General features: G+C 37.1%; 1 protein-coding gene across 1 annotated transcript; it reads left to right on the top strand.

The window, feature by feature from the left end:
• The first annotated feature begins 3,119 nt into the window (after positions 1-3,119).
• Positions 3,120-13,053, top strand: LOC124165264 (protein TSSC4). The gene is made up of 3 exons (XM_046542594.1): positions 3,120-3,758; positions 3,919-4,080; positions 10,713-13,053. Exons 1-3 carry the CDS (start codon positions 3,451-3,453, stop codon positions 10,957-10,959), a joined length of 717 nt encoding a protein of 238 aa, XP_046398550.1. The 5' UTR covers positions 3,120-3,450; the 3' UTR covers positions 10,960-13,053.
• The last annotated feature ends 2,977 nt before the right edge of the window (positions 13,054-16,030 follow it).

Below are 16,030 nucleotides of genomic sequence, written 5' to 3'. Positions count from 1 at the left end.
TTTTGAAATTAGTTTGATCAAATTGTACTACTATTTCAACAAAATTATATTTTATTTATTCTGGAAAAATATTCTATTGCCCATGACTTTCTGTTTTAATGATCAAACATTACTTTATATGACTGTAATTGTAAATAGTTATGTGATTTACTGAATTGTGGAGATTGTAGTGAATTTTATTATAATATAAGGATGTGATTACGATGTGCCAGCTTTTTTTATTTCTATCCAGCAATTCATCTCAATAAGTATTTTAATTGTTAATGGTCTGGGTGTAATTTGGAATGCATTTGCGCTGTGCTGAATTAAATGCAGTTGCAGTCAGATTATTTGTCATGATTCTTAGAAAATTGGTAAGCAGATGGTTCTAGTATTACATACATGATTTGGAGTAGCAATGTTAATAAATTAACAACCCTCTTAGATCAGTCATCCTATCGCTTGGTTTGGGCATTTTTCGAGAGTCGAACCAAGGTCCTCAGACTAAAATACCGCCATATAATATAATTTTAATAATTTAATTTTTATTTAATAAAATAATAAAAGTATTATCAGGTATGCTATAAATTTCCTATAACCTTGGGAGATTTCATGAAACTAACTTCATAAATGAAGGAATGAAACATGGTTCCTTGTACCTATTCACCCGGATCGCTGAAGACAATTTTTGTTGTGTGGGTTGGGGATTTTTTCAGAGTTGAACCGAGATCTTCAGGGTCGAAAACCGCCCTTATTATCTAGTATAATGTAATTAACTATGATCGTGGAAAATTCCATGCACCGGACTTCCTAATTAAGGAAGTGAGACATGGTTCCTTGTACCTATACACACGGAGCGCTGTAGAACGAATGTTTTTTTCGCTTGGCTTGTAAATTTTTCCAGAGTCGAACCGAGGTCGTCAGACTAAAAACCGCCCATGTTATCAAGTATACTATAATTTCCTATGACCTTGGGAGATTTCATGAATCTAATTTCATAAATAAAGGAATAAAACATGGTTCCTTGTACCTATGCACCCGGAGCGCTGAAGTAAGAAAATTTTTGTCGCGTGGGTTGACAATTTTTCTAGAGTCGAACCGAGGTCTTCAGTGTCAAAAACTACCCGTGTTCGCAAGTATATTATAATTATCTATGACCATGGAAAATTTCATGTACCAGACTTCCTAAATAAGGAAGCAAGACATGGTGCCTTACAACCCATGCATCCAGAGCGCTGCAGTGCGAAATTTATTTTTCCCGTGAGTTGACAATTTTTCTGGAGTCGAACCGAGGTCTTCAGTGTCAAAAACTGCCCGTGTTCGCAAGTATATTATAATCATCTATGACCATGGAAAATTTCATGTACCAGACTTCCTAAATAAGGAAGAAAGACATGGTGCCTTACAACCCATGCATCCAGAGCGCTGCAGTGCGAAATTTATTTTTCCCGTGAGTTGACAAATTTTCTAGAGTCGAACCGAGGTCTTCAGTGTCAAAAACTGCCCGTGTTCGCAAGTATATTATAATTATCTATGACCATGGAAAATTTCATGTACCAGACTTCCTAAATAAGGAAGAAAGACATGGTGCCTTACAACCCATGCATCCAGAGCGCTGCAGTGCGAAATTTATTTTTCCCGTGAGTTGACAATTTTTCTAGAGTCGAACCGAGGTCTTCAGTGTCAAAAACTGCCCGTGTTCGCAAGTATATTATAATTATCTATGACCATGGAAAATTTCATGTACCAGACTTCCTAAATAAGGAAGAAAGACATGGTGCCTTACAACCCATGCATCCAGAGCGCTGCAGTGCGAAATTTATTTTTCCCGTGATTTGACAATTTTTCTAGAGTCGAACCGTGGTCTTCAGTGTCAAAAACTGCCCGTGTTCGCAAGTATATTATAATCATCTATGACCATGGAAAATTTCATGTACCAGACTTCCTAAATAAGGAAGCAAGACATGGTGCCTTACAACCCATGCATCCAGAGCGCTGCAGTGCGAAATTTATTTTTCCCGTGAGTTGACAATTTTTCTAGAGTCGAACCGAGGTCTTCAGTGTCAAAAACTGCCCGTGTTCGCAAGTATATTATAATTATCTATGACCATGGAAAATTTCATGTACCAGACTTCCTAAATAAGGAAGAAAGACATGGTGCCTTACAACCCATGCATCCAGAGCGCTGCAGTGCGAAATTTATTTTTCCCGTGAGTTGACAATTTTTCTAGAGTCGAACCGAGGTCTTCAGTGTCAAAAACTGCCCGTGTTCGCAAGTATATTATAATTATCTATGACCATGGAAAATTTCATGTACCAGACTTCCTAAATAAGGAAGAAAGACATGGTGCCTTACAACCCATGCATCCAGAGCGCTGCAGTGCGAAATTTATTTTTCCCGTGATTTGACAATTTTTCTAGAGTCGAACCGTGGTCTTCAGTGTCAAAAACTGCCCGTGTTCGCAAGTATATTATAATCATCTATGACCATGGAAAATTTCATGTACCAGACTTCCTAAATAAGGAAGCAAGACATGGTGCCTTACAACTCATGCATCCAGAGCGCTGCAGTGCGAAATTTATTTTTCCCGTGATTTGACAATTTTTCTAGAGTCGAACCGTGGACCATAGACTCAAAATACAGACGTATCATAAATTTCCATTTTATTAACTATTTATAAAAAAAATTTCATGTCCCTGCATCGATTACGTTGTGAGATAACCGTGTTCCCTTTTACCTATGTCTCCCATTTAAATGCACGTAAAATTTGAATTCCCGCCGCGCTTGAGAATCAAGATGGCGGATTACATTGGTCAAGTGCGTGACACGACCTGGCTTTTACCGACCTTGGTATGGAAGCGCATGCGGCGCGGCGGAGGCCACTTGTGTTACCTTGGCCCACAGTTTTTTCCCAACATTGGCAGTGCTGCCAACATTTAGCTTAAAAGTCATGTATATAGTACTAAGTATTGATTTATTGTTTGCAATATATTAAAGAACCAGCGATATGAATGGAGGCTTAAGTGAGTTCTAATAATTTTGATCCACGCGTATTTGTCCTATGACCACGCGTACGTTTCCATGTATGTCCGCGCCATTGTCGGTTGGTACGCGTGGCTTATGTTGGAAAAAGTTTGGGCGAAGGTAACAAAACTGCGGCGGCCATTGTTTTGCATCGCTGGTGAATTGCTGGATGAATTTGTGCGCGGCGCCTTAATGCACATCTCGTTTTGGTTTGTTCTCGTATTTGTCGCTGTGCATCCTGAATATGTATGTGATTAGTATGTGAATGGCATTATAGTGTTTTAGGAATTCCAGTGCTAAAGTAGTGACGAAGTGATTTATCATGCCATCGTAACGTTGTTTTCGATGGACTCACGATATGAATCAGCGTTGAAAAAAATTGTGTGTGTGTCGTAAAATTTTTCATTTGTTGTTAGCATTATAGTGTTTAATTAACCTCTCACATCATGCAAGAATATGAAGCACCCACTTTCTTCGTAAAGGGGGGTGGATCGGGATTTTCTGATCGTCAGAAAGATATTTTCGGTCAGCTTGTTACTACTGAGAAGGAAACCACGGAGCGCCAAAAAGATAATCAAGTTTTTTACTTCAAAAATGACGAAGAGGACCTTTTGATGGACGTTGACAACGTTTCGAAGCCTCCAAGACGCCAGTGTAAAAAATTTCGTGGGAAAGAAAGCATTTTCAAAGTACCTGACGTGCCTCCTCGATTAAAACCGTCAGCGATTCCTGATTTCAAGCGAAATCCACACAAGTATGAATAATTTCCTTTTACATGAAGCATTTTTAGAATACTTGGAGCCCAGAAATACCTACTTACAAACTTAAGTTATAAGTAGTGTGATTAGATTCTTGTGTAGTGGGTGTTATTATTGTAATGCTCTTTTGATATAAGTATATTTTACTTTTTCCAGATGGGTTAGATATGATCTCGGTGATGTCTCTCAAGACGACATGTCAGAACAAGCGAACCGATCTGCAGCAATGTCATTCTTGCATGAATTGGATGAGCGGAGAAAAAGGGAAAGGGATGATGATGGAACCCTTGGAGATGGTGCAAAACCTATTACATTCCGGTCAGTATATTGGTCGTGGATAAGGTGTCATTTTTGCATCGGGTGAAATTTTATATGCCTATTTCATCCAATTACCTGACTGGGTGGTTTTATCATCCGTAAATATACATCATTATATTCAGTCTGCTGCACAATTCACGGTATATATCAAAGAATAGCCGTTTAAGCTTCAGAGAAATATTTGTATTGATACTAAAAATCACTGTAATGTGGTTAACAAATTAAATAATATTATGTCATAGAGCTGTAATGTTGTATACAATCTCGTAGGTAAACATGTGAACCCCTATAGCCATTTCATAATTGAGGCAACCCATTTGCCAGGAGCCATCTTCATGATTTTACCTTAAGAGCCCATTCATGGCATGGTTTTCAGCTAGTTGTTGGGGGTTGCGCACATGCAGCACATCTCACAAGGCATATTATGGATGCCTCTAATTAATTCATGTTTCATTTGGTTTGTTTTTTCTGTGCAATTTTTGTGCTGGCAACACATTCTCTCAGCGTATGATCGTAGTTTTGGGTGGAGCGTCAGTGTGCATTTGTGCATCATATTCAAAACATGATATTCTTTTCCTTATTAGCATAACACACATTTCAATACAATTTTGTTTGAATATCTGAATGGCATAGTATACATTTTTTATGGTCTTGAATTTTTCCTCGCATATGGTAAAAGATAGTTTTATCGTATTTACTTGAATTTATAACTTGCGTACGTTCAAAAATTTTGCACAGTCACTAAATAGTTTCTTTTGCAAGTCATATTTTGAGGTTATATTAGGTTAAATTGTTGAATATACTTTTTCTAATCACACTGCTGTGATTTTCGAAAAAAGGTAATTTATCGAATAAGATTTATCTAATTTTAATGAAGTACACATGTATTCCATAGATGAACTACTCACAAATTTTTTGTTTAAGCATCAATATCTGAATTTCTGATATTAATTTTGTGAGAACGGTGTGTTGTATTTATGTCTCTTAATGGAGTGATTTGGACAAAAATAACGAGTGATGAAAAACTTACATATTATTGAATAAAGAAGCAACATGCTCACACAGAGTGCACATGTTACACCTGAGGTGCGGGAAACATGGGATGGCAGGTAGAAATCACACTGGTGGTAGCATGCTAAAATATTTCTTTGAGTGTAGGTCAACGAGGTCGTTTACCTACACTCAAAGAAATATTTTAACATGTATGAAACTGGTGGTAGCAACACAAAGTTGTAATCAGTCACACTGGATGAATTTTAGAGATCGGAGGAAGGGATAACCTTTTTGGCGTACTTGACAACAATAACACTGGGATGAATACAGCCAACTTCAAACTACTATAATAACTCCACCTTCAACTGTTTTTACTTACTGGCTGGCAGGCTTTCATGGATATTGGTGTACAGGTGATAGAAAAGTAGTAAAACTGCTCAGTATACATTTTTGTCTATTTATATTTAACTAAAGGTTCTAACAATTTTGTGTATTTACATAATAAATCTGATGAATAGAAAGAACAGATGAACATTTGCATTGCAATAAATCGTTAAAAACATATAAGCCATCAATTTATATTGAGAAAAATATGAGCAACAAAGATGAACAAAAAACTAGAAAAAATATTTAGCAAACCTAACCTCGAGGTGCTAAATTTAGACCCTTTTAAGAAATTTTAATCTAGGATAATGTTCAGGTATACCTCAGTCCCTCATGTCTATGAAACATGCCTAACCAGTGAATTTAAAATTTATTGAAAAGACTTGATATTGGATGCAGGTATAACCTTCAGGTATACATTAGTACCACATGTCAACATGAAAACCTATTTCACATGCCTAACCTTGGAATAAACAATATATTGAAAACTACTTGTATTAGAGACAGGGTTATCCTTATGGGCATACCTCAGTCCTTCATCTAAACATGATAACATATTTCATATACCTAAGGTTGGAATGAAAAATTTATTGAAAACTCATGATATTGGAGGCAGAGATGAATTTCCGGCATACGTCAGTCCCCCATGTCTATCTGAAAACCTTTTTTAACTTACCTAATCTTAGAATGAAAACTCTATTGAAATATCTTGATTTTAGAGGAATGGATTACCATTCAGGAATACCTCAGGCCTTTATGTACTTATGGAAACCTACTACACATGCCTAAACTTAGAATGAAATATTCATTGAACGCATTTGATGTTAGATGCAAGGATAAACTTCAGGCCTACTTTAGTCCTTCATGTCGACATGAAAACCTATTTCGCATACCTAACCTTAGAATGGAAAATTTATTGAAAACTCTTGATACTTATATTAGTTCATAACACTGTCCCTTTAATAGCTGCAAATTGATTCACTGATTGTGTGATTGATACAAATTAGCAGCCCAGACTGTGATAGGTGTGGATAATTGGGTTATTGGACGTGAAATTTAAAAAAAATTCATCGTGAGGAAAAATCTGAAAACTTTAAAAAGTCTATTAGTTTTCGAGAGATATCGACTTGAATTAATATGGGAGCCTAATGGGACTAAAACTTTTTGGCTTTTATTTTGTATTTTCAAATATCTGAAGAACTTGATATTCTCTGGACACAAACTAGATTTTTTGGTGTGGTTGTCAGTGCGATGAATTGATATTTTGTATTTTTTATGATTTTTTGAAAGTGCTCAATGCTTTTTTTATCGGACTATTTTTGGAATTTTTTTGACCAACTTGCAATAATGGTAGGACCAATTCCTTGAAATGCAAGATACAAGGTTTTTTGTTTGATTTTTTGGCTATCTTGGAATTTTCATGTGTCGAAACAATTCCGAGGAATAAACAGTTTAGATTTTCCATCGTAGAGGTGGTCGAATTTTCAATCTCAGATTTCGGCATTGAGACTTTGGCAGGTGAAAATTTGGAATCTCCGTTAAAAATCGTTTAGGGTGCTTTGACCCTAACAATCTACCATGCTTTCCCCGTAGCCCTCTTGGTTAATTCATAATAAAATTCCGAAAAACATCCTGCATGTGAAAAATTATTCTCGCCATTTTTTTGTGGAGCATGCGATCTTACATATCTTAGCAACGGTTCATGCTAGATGAATGAAATTTTCAGGGAAAAACTTATCAAAAAGATCAACTTTTGCAAATACGGCCATTCCACTCGATCGATTCATGTGCAAGTTATATCGATACCAAACTCCTTGGATATGCTTTATTTGGTTATAACTTTTTTGTCAATCGAGTTATGAATATAAAAGTCATAAATAATACTACTCCTAATGTGCTCAATCAGACAAAAGTTAAATCAAATGGACCGATTGATTAGAGTCGAAGTCATTATTGATCCAAGTGTGCATTCGATGGAGCCCTTTTTCAGACCTGTTTACATAGTTATGGGGATAAAAATTTTAATAGTATGTTAGGAAAGGAGTGAATTATGCATACATACATTATTTAAATGAGTAATGTTTCCTAATGAAGATATATCGATATGAATTTATATCTTTTTGTAATAAGTCCCTGTAAGAAATACATGCATCGCCCTATCTCCTTCACCAATATAAGTACAAAGGTGAAATTTGGAAAGTGCTCACGAAGGTATATTCACTCTGAAGCCTCACCGCCTAACTAGGTATTTAAAGTATTGACTTTTTTCATTACGTAATCTGTATCTCATATGCAACACACCTTCGTTATGTATATGGATTTTACATTGACAATGGCCAATGTCTTTGAAGGTGACTTTTGCTGCACTTTCTTCCTTTCCAAAATCCTATTACACACAAAATTTTAGCCTTTTAACTTCAATATCTTCAGTATATTGAATATGTTGAATAGGTTCTTGGCAACAAAATACATGCGGCAAGAGTTATTAAGCAATATAAATTAAGTTAAAAGGGCATTTCCTGACAATTGCCAAAAAAATAGGCTACTAGACAGCAACAAATGTAAGAAGGGCAATAGCGATGTTTAGCACTTGGAATACTCAAAATTGATCATATAAGTAAATGGGTAAAAATCTACTCACAGGAGGAACCTGGGAAACTCTTTGAAGTCAGTAGGGTTAAAATCTTTTGCTTTGGAAATGAGTTCCTTTCACTTCGATGTCAGCACCACAGTTTTATCACTCCTGCTTGGATGAATCTTGGCAACGGAAAGAATAAGTCGAAGCAAGGGTTAGCTAGCAATATAAATGTCAATTTAGGACTTATTCTCAAAAAGCAGTCAAGTCAAACAAAGTAAAACGTCTGAAATCAACAAACTGAAGAAGATGGAACAGATTACAAAAAATGCAGGTGGCAGACTGGAAAAATTTACTATCTCCGAGTCTCAAACCCTGTTCTTTCAAAACGAAAACGCAATACGCTACCACTGCACCAAACCAGCCTTGAAACAATAGTGAAATTTTTAAGTTAAATTCAATGTGACCGTATTTTTAAATGCTTTTTTCTCTCAAACCCAGGCGTATATGGACAAAACCCTTCAACCGTATTCCAATCTAAGTGTCTACTTTCAAATAAAAAGGGTTTCATCTTCTTTCTTGGCATCACTTACGCAAAGTCTCCTTGTTAGATTCTTTACACTCAAATCAGAATTCACTGATATTTAAATTCTGCCATTTTCCCTTATCATTCTGCCGTATTGTGTGGTATAGGTATGCCTCTAAGGTTATCTCTTCCTCCATTTGGATGCATTTGTAACACAAGAAGAAAAGGAGTAAGAATTGAGAATGGTTAAATCATTTCAATTTCTAAATTTGATTTGGAAGTAATTATTGAAGAAAAGAGTATGATCTTAAATGGTCATGTAACCATTTAGACAGATAACAGTTGGTGGATAAACATTTTTGTCATGCCGTGCATGGTGGGACTGCCCTAGTCCAATTTCTCCATCTAATCGTTTCAGATTTGTAATATTTTGTACTGAAACAATTTTTTCCGTAAAAATGGAAGTACAGAATAATAGTTGATCAACAAGTCAAATTGGAAAAACTCTTTGTATATTTGAATAAAAAATGAAAATATAATGCATTTTTCCTTCAATTAGTGGCAAAGCATTTGCACAATTTATGTAGCTTTTTGCAAACTATAGTGTGTTGATTAGGCTGATTCCATGGATGATAAAATATTAACCTAGTTACATTCTTGGAAAATGAATTTGTATCAGAATATTTGCCGATATTTGCTAATAATTGCCAATAGAATTAAAAGATACATGCATACCATCTTCGTAGCTGTTTACCTTCAAATTCTGAAAAGAACGTATTTGTTTATGTAATTTTTTTAGAAAATTGGAATGGTCAGAATATTGATCATTCAGACTTATGCCAATTGTACTACAAAATTCTTTGAGTGGAAAAGTCATCATGATATGCAACAGTTGATTTGCCCACTTTATTTTTATGGGAAATCTCACGTGGTTTACTTATCATGTAAGACATTACCTTACTAGGTTATGTCTCAGTTGTTTCTTGTGATAGTTTCGTAGAGATTTTAATGAGGAATGTGTTAATTTTTAGCCCATGGACCCTTGTCATTGCAATTTTATTTTTGTTTTAACAAATATATTTGCCTTAACACATTCAATGCAGGCCCGATTTCCATTTAAGTCATTAAAATTGGCTGTTAAAATAAGAAAGAAAAATAAGAGGCAGGTTTCCGTGCCATAACTTTGGTTCAAATACTGCTTTTTACCAACGGCACGCATGGTTCGAAAGAGGGAAGCTTGCTGAAGGCCATACACACGATCGCAAGACTTTGAAGTGGATATTAGTAACATGCAGAGGCGGAGAAAGGGCTCCCAGCCCGACTGGCAGAGCACATCAGTTAACATGCTCCGTATCTCGGCTTGGACTGGACCACGTCAATAGGGTAGTTTCCTTCATAAAAAAAAACGAGATGCATTGATTGCTATTTGTTGCCCACCATTAGGGTTTTCATAATATGCAAATTATTTTGTTTTAGAAATCCCAGTTTAGACGAATGTTAAAGGTCAATTTTAACCTCATTTGAAAAAGGCCAGATTGGTGCCCATGCGATTCCACTCCATGTGACGTCACAGGGACCTAGTTTCTATACAAGTAGATAGGAGTTTTACATCGTCTGAGATTACCAATGCATGCATGAGGCACAGAACTCAGGGAAACATGTCTTAATAATCACCCATTGAAATTGCCTAAGTTCGGAAAGTTTCCTTCGTTTGATAGGGTATTAATAATCCTAATTTAAGCCAAGCACTACCTGGTAGCAGGGTACTCTGCTACCTGCTAGCATCCTGCGTCGTATCAGCGCTCAAGCCTCGCCTCAAGGTCACCTCACAGGGTGGCAGCGGGAACCAGAAGTACGTCACACGGATTTTTTCCCATCATTCCTACTTAGCCGTCGCGTTTTCGCGTGCTTGAAAATTTTCACTTTTCGTTTAGTCGCGAAAAATAGATATCATCATTTAAAAATCTAAAAGCATGAAATCCGTACTCCAGGAGTAATAATCTTTCGATTCAGGCAATAAAAAAATAAAAGGAAACCACCCTATTGATGTGCTCCGCACTGAATGTGTTAATATCTCTGAGTAATTTTTAGTGGTAAATGTCATTGCTCCCATCTCTTTCTGAACTAACCTTAAGTTCATGTTTTTATGTTTAGAAATCCCAAGAAATCGTCCTGTCAACTTTTGGAGAAGGAAAAATTAACGGGGAAAGCAGAAGAGGAGGAAGAGAAGCCTCATTTCCGAAGTAGTAAATTGGTAATGCCCGAATATATAGTGGGAGAGAAGAGGGCTAAAAAGAAAGCGAAACGAGTGGTCAAGGTTGGATCGTCTGACGGAAAAAGTGAAACGGCTGCTGCTGCCGTGAAATTGGGTCACTTGGTTGATGAGGACGAAGTAGAATGAAAGGTCGAAATTCATGTGGGCATGCTGAATTGACTAATGTCGACGTGCTTTTCTCATTTCAGAAATGCACAATATTTTCTCTAGTCCATAGAGAGTACTCAATTGGAGTGAGAGGTTATACATAGATATGCCTAAATTTTAGAAAATGAGTGCATATTGTTATGCTTACCTTCCTTTTGAGTGCCAGGTAATGAAGTGACAATGTTACGTTTGTTACACAGACTGTGTATCTTGTTAAAAGGTACCTGTAGATGGTACAAATGTCAATTTGAAACTTAAGGAATCATGTGAGAGTAAAGTTATTTCCATACAATTATTTTGGTTAATTATGGATGTATTGTTTCTTCTGACTAATGTTAATTTGAATGTTGTACCACCTAAACTCATGTTTTAGTAGTTATTACTATCAATATGTATGGTTAACACTTAGCATGCTGGCTCCGACTTTAAAGAAAAATCTGACAATTTTTGCTAAATTCAAATTTGTTTAACATTCATAAAGGTAATGCAAGATTTTCCAAAGAGTGTTGTAAGAAGAGTAAACTGTGGGATTTATTATGGTTTAATTGAATTAAAATGGCATTGGCATATGATATTGCTATTCAATAAGGGAAACCTTTATCTTTAAAAGAATTCAAATAATTATGCATCAAAATTCAAGTACATTTCAATTTTTATTACCATCAAATAGAACAATTTGATCCTCGACAACAGTAAAGATTTGTTGTTTCACAAATTACTGTAAAAAAAACCCACTTTGCAAACACTACACTGGTATGAAGTGTCTTTCTCTATGGCTCTCCATATACTTTTCACATTTTTGCCCATCTTTTGCCCTTCCACTCTTTTTGTCTTGGTGGAATGTGTGTTCTATCAAGAGATCGTTTCCCTGATAATCTCGTCACTTGAGCTCCACTAGTATTGGGCAGCTCATCTTGATCTTCTGAATACTGTCAGGTCACTGTAGAGATCTTAATGAATTTGGTAATTTGGAGACTTTTCTCCCTTTTCCTTAGTTGAACATGAGCTAACATTTGATGCACGCATGAAGAAAATATGGAATGCCACCTTACACCACCATTTGACAATTTGACACATGTCCTGTGTCCATGGCATGCAAAAAGTCAACAGAAAGACTGGTTCTCTGTAGTCCCATTTCCTCAGTTATACTTGTCTGGCCTGTGGAAATAGGAATGTTGGCATTTGGTCTACATCACTTCAATTATCCTGATGCACATGATGTCCTTGTGTCACTCCTTTTCTTCTTCTCACTCCTCACTCAACCACAGAAGGCATTGTAGCGAATGTAACTCCACCCATAATTTTCACACCTTAAGGGAGGATTGCTTGTTTTTGTCGGGCAAAGGAAAAAGGTACTACAATACTGATAAGATGCCTGAATTTCGTGAGAATATTGCGAAAGGAACCACTTGCTGCTGCAGGGATATGAATGCAACCTAGTGTTACTGGTGGGTACTCATAACATATTGCCAACCAGACTTTCAGGGGATGCTTTTTCCATATGGATGCTTTTAAAAATAACAGAACCTCTGAGCTGTAATCTGGATAAAGTCCACTGGTGTAATAATACAACCTTACAAATATTGTGGGAATGAAATAGGAGGACGTAACATTACGTCCATATAAACTTCATTGAGTTTGCTAGGTTTAGCATTTCAGGAGGGGTGATTGAGAATTGGAAAGGAAAGTGGATGTAACTCTGGAATGGCTCAAGTCTGACTTGAATGACTGGAACCAAGGAGGCTATACTTGAGCATACCGGATAGACTGCACTTGAAGTACATATTCTCAACTAAACACCTAAACAAGAATTAGTGATATGATGAAATATGTGAATCTTCTAGGATATAAACCTTGGCCTCGTGGTAAATTCCTTTTTCTTGGTGATGCTTAGTGTCGTTTTCTGTGGCAATGAAGTAGTTCATGGAGGAAGGCTATTTTCATGCCAATTGTAAAGGTCATAATGGCTTCACAGTATGTGCCCTGTTGTAGGGCCTCTGGTCACTATAAAAATCTGGTGATTGTGAAGCATTCCGTGTGTAATCTTTTTTCTCAATAAAAATTATGAATGTATTGCTTCTTATTGTGAGCCCTAGTTCTATTTTCCTCTAAACATCTTTCTGCTTGCAGAGCACTTTATAATGTAATGTGAACTAGTACTATAATGGTATACATTGAAAGAAATGCTGAAGTGGAGAGGAAGGAGCACTTATCATTTTGTTATTAGTACGGAATATCAATCACTGCAATAGTCATCTTGATCTGATACTGTCATTCTGATGTTGGAACCAGAGTTTCCCCTGCGGGTTGGGGGATGGAGAATACTCCCGCAGTGTCCCTGCTTGTCGTAAGAGGCGACTAAAAGGGTAACAGCTGAATTTAAACTTATGACTGTGAGAAATGTTCCTGTTTAATGTTGTGGTTTTAATTCCAGTAAGCGGCCAAACAAGCTATTATCTGTTCATTTTATCTCTGCGGGTCAACTTTCGTGAGATCCCGGACACTCTCGGAGGGCCTCGCTGACGGGGAGAGGCCTCGCTGAAGGGGAAGGGGTAGTACCGAGAGAGAGAAAGAGCAGGAGCGACCTTAACGTTGCCAAATGTACATAGCCGCCCTTGTGTCTCACTGAAAAGGTGTGACTCACACGTGGCCACAGATATTTTGGGCCCGGCGGCGAAACAATGCATACAATGTATTGAGAATAATCCCATCTCAGAAGCCAGGATATTGTCCGCTAAATGCGAGACCGCTGGTGAAAGGCATACATAGGCGTAACATTTTTAAAAACGGGGAGTGCAAGGGAAAAGGATTTGGCAACACAGCTAGCAGATTCACGAAGTTGACACGACGGAGGTCTGAGAGCGACTGACGTTCCGAAGTGCTAGACCACGCCTACTGTCTGCTGATTGGCAGAGGGAAAGTCACGTGTAGATAAACTTTCCCTCCTCTCACCCCAACTCGGTTAAGCCACACCAGCTCACCCGCAAAGATAAAGTGAACAGATAATAGCATCTAATCTTTCAGAATATTTTAAAACAATCTATTGGCAAGCATCTTGAAGCCATAGTTTAATCGAATGCTGCAAAATAAATGTGGAGACAGGCTGAACGATTGAGACGAGGCTGAAAGAACATCGAAGGCATTTTAGATTAGTGCAACCAGAGAAGTTGGCTGTAGCAGAACACAGTATCAATGAAGATCATAGCAAAGACGGCCTCCTGTGTTTTTCTAGAGGGCGTGGCCCCCTACTGAGGCAAGTAAAAGGTATAAGACATTTTACTGCTCCCATAGCAATTCACCTGGCTTGAAATAGTCATTATACACTGCATCATCATATATGTCTTCCAATGAATCATTATCACCCAATCAATCCTCATCACAGTAAAATAACAAATGGAAGAATTAAAAAAATAACCGTTACATCAAATAATCACATAAACAACTATACGGCATCTTACAAATGAAACTACTGTAATTGACGTGGATAGATATGCACTGCCCAGCAATTACATTCGGCTTTACAGCCATTAAACAAACTATCCTTTAAATGAGGGTTCATGCTTATTCTGTGCAAATTTATAATCTAAAGCATGATTACCTACAACTTCTAAAACTCTTACAAGAAATAACACGGACTTTTCCGTACCTGATCTAATATGACAAATCGTCAGTATCTTTCCATAAAGTCTCTGTGATAACCAAACAATCGAGTCATTTGTCTGCTTTGTCCTTTGTAGCTGCTATTGCTGTAGTGAATACCCAAGGAATAGTTTTGGATAATGACAAGTCTTATCTGACTGTCAATTATATCAAACTGAATTAAACATCCCTTCTCGTCATCATCGAGGTAATAATGAGAGCCTCGCCCCATTAATCCAGTGCCGTCACTACTGTAAGAATTTTTCAATGACCTGTGCTTAATCTCTCGCAAAAGTCATAGCATCATCCGAAACGTTATATTTTTGCAGGGTGAAGTCAAGGCCTAAAAGGTGTTGAATTTAGTTACCTCTTGGTGGGATACATTAGGAGGGCCCTTATGGAGTTGTAATTGTTTCCTATTTTGCCCCTCAAAACAATGCATTGTGGGTCCTCAATGGGCCCCAAAATGCTACGCCATTGCATAACTAGGTCAGAAGCTGGATATTTTATACCATACGAGTTTTACCAAAGTACTGTTGGAACAAAAATACGTAGAGTAAAAGTAATTCATTGGCATGGCTCAATTTACTCGATGAAATACTTTTTAAAAATATTTTATAATGGCAAAAAACAGCATAGACAAATGATGGATGTATTTTTTGGGTATAAAACAATCAATAGGCAAACCGAGCTACAGAAAATGAGCCATGACCTCCATTCAAATGCTTTCCACTGACTCATTTCTGTTAGTCCTCTTGGGGTTCTGGTAACTGGACGAAGGCGGTTGAATAGATTAAGACGGCTCTCTATCACTGCAATTTTGTGTTGCACAGCAGTGCAGTAGTCTTTCCCAAATGACTTTATTAATAAGTCTGTGTGATGCATAACATTTTGTAAAAGGAAACTGCATGTAGTCCGGTACCATTCCATGTGTTCAATGGAAATGAAACATGTTGTGTTGTGGAGTTGTGCCTTGCACACCCTTTTCAATGAACTTTTCCTTGCCATATTGTCTTTTGCCATATGCGATGTCATCATCCTTGAGAATTCTTTCATGAGTACAATCCCGTACTTATTCGGCAGTCACCGAGTATCTCATGCCATGAGAGGTGTGCATAGATTTTTAATAGCACAATTGGCACCCATCGTGGCCATTGTACTGACTCATATTTAACATTTGGTAACGTACCACATAGTTAACGTTGGCGCACAATGGAACTACTATACTATAAATCCTTTTTCCTTTGAGAAATCCCAGTTGGTCACATGCTTCGGTCCATTTTTCAAGTCATTAATTAAGGATTCAACGCTATTTCCTGTTGTAGAATTATGCGCAATGGCTCCTTGAGCTGCTTTTTTTAATCGCAGAATTTTTTGTCTTAAAATGGCTTTTAAATCGGGCCTTTCGTCA

This window comes from Ischnura elegans, chromosome 9, assembly GCF_921293095.1.
Source record: "Ischnura elegans chromosome 9, ioIscEleg1.1, whole genome shotgun sequence".
NCBI lineage: Eukaryota > Metazoa > Arthropoda > Insecta > Odonata > Coenagrionidae > Ischnura > Ischnura elegans.
Note: the sequence above shows the minus strand (reverse complement) of the source record. Positions and strands in the feature narration are given on the sequence as shown.

Excerpts from the sequence above, each read along its gene's own strand:
- LOC124165264 (XM_046542594.1), top strand. The coding sequence starts at position 3,451 with ATGCAAGAATATGAAGCACCCACTTTCTTCGTAAAGGGGGGTGGATCG. Across the intron at positions 3,759-3,918 it reads TTCAAGCGAAATCCACACAA|ATGGGTTAGATATGATCTCG; the intron begins GTATGAATAATT and ends TACTTTTTCCAG. Across the intron at positions 4,081-10,712 it reads GCAAAACCTATTACATTCCG|AAATCCCAAGAAATCGTCCT; the intron begins GTCAGTATATTG and ends TTTTATGTTTAG.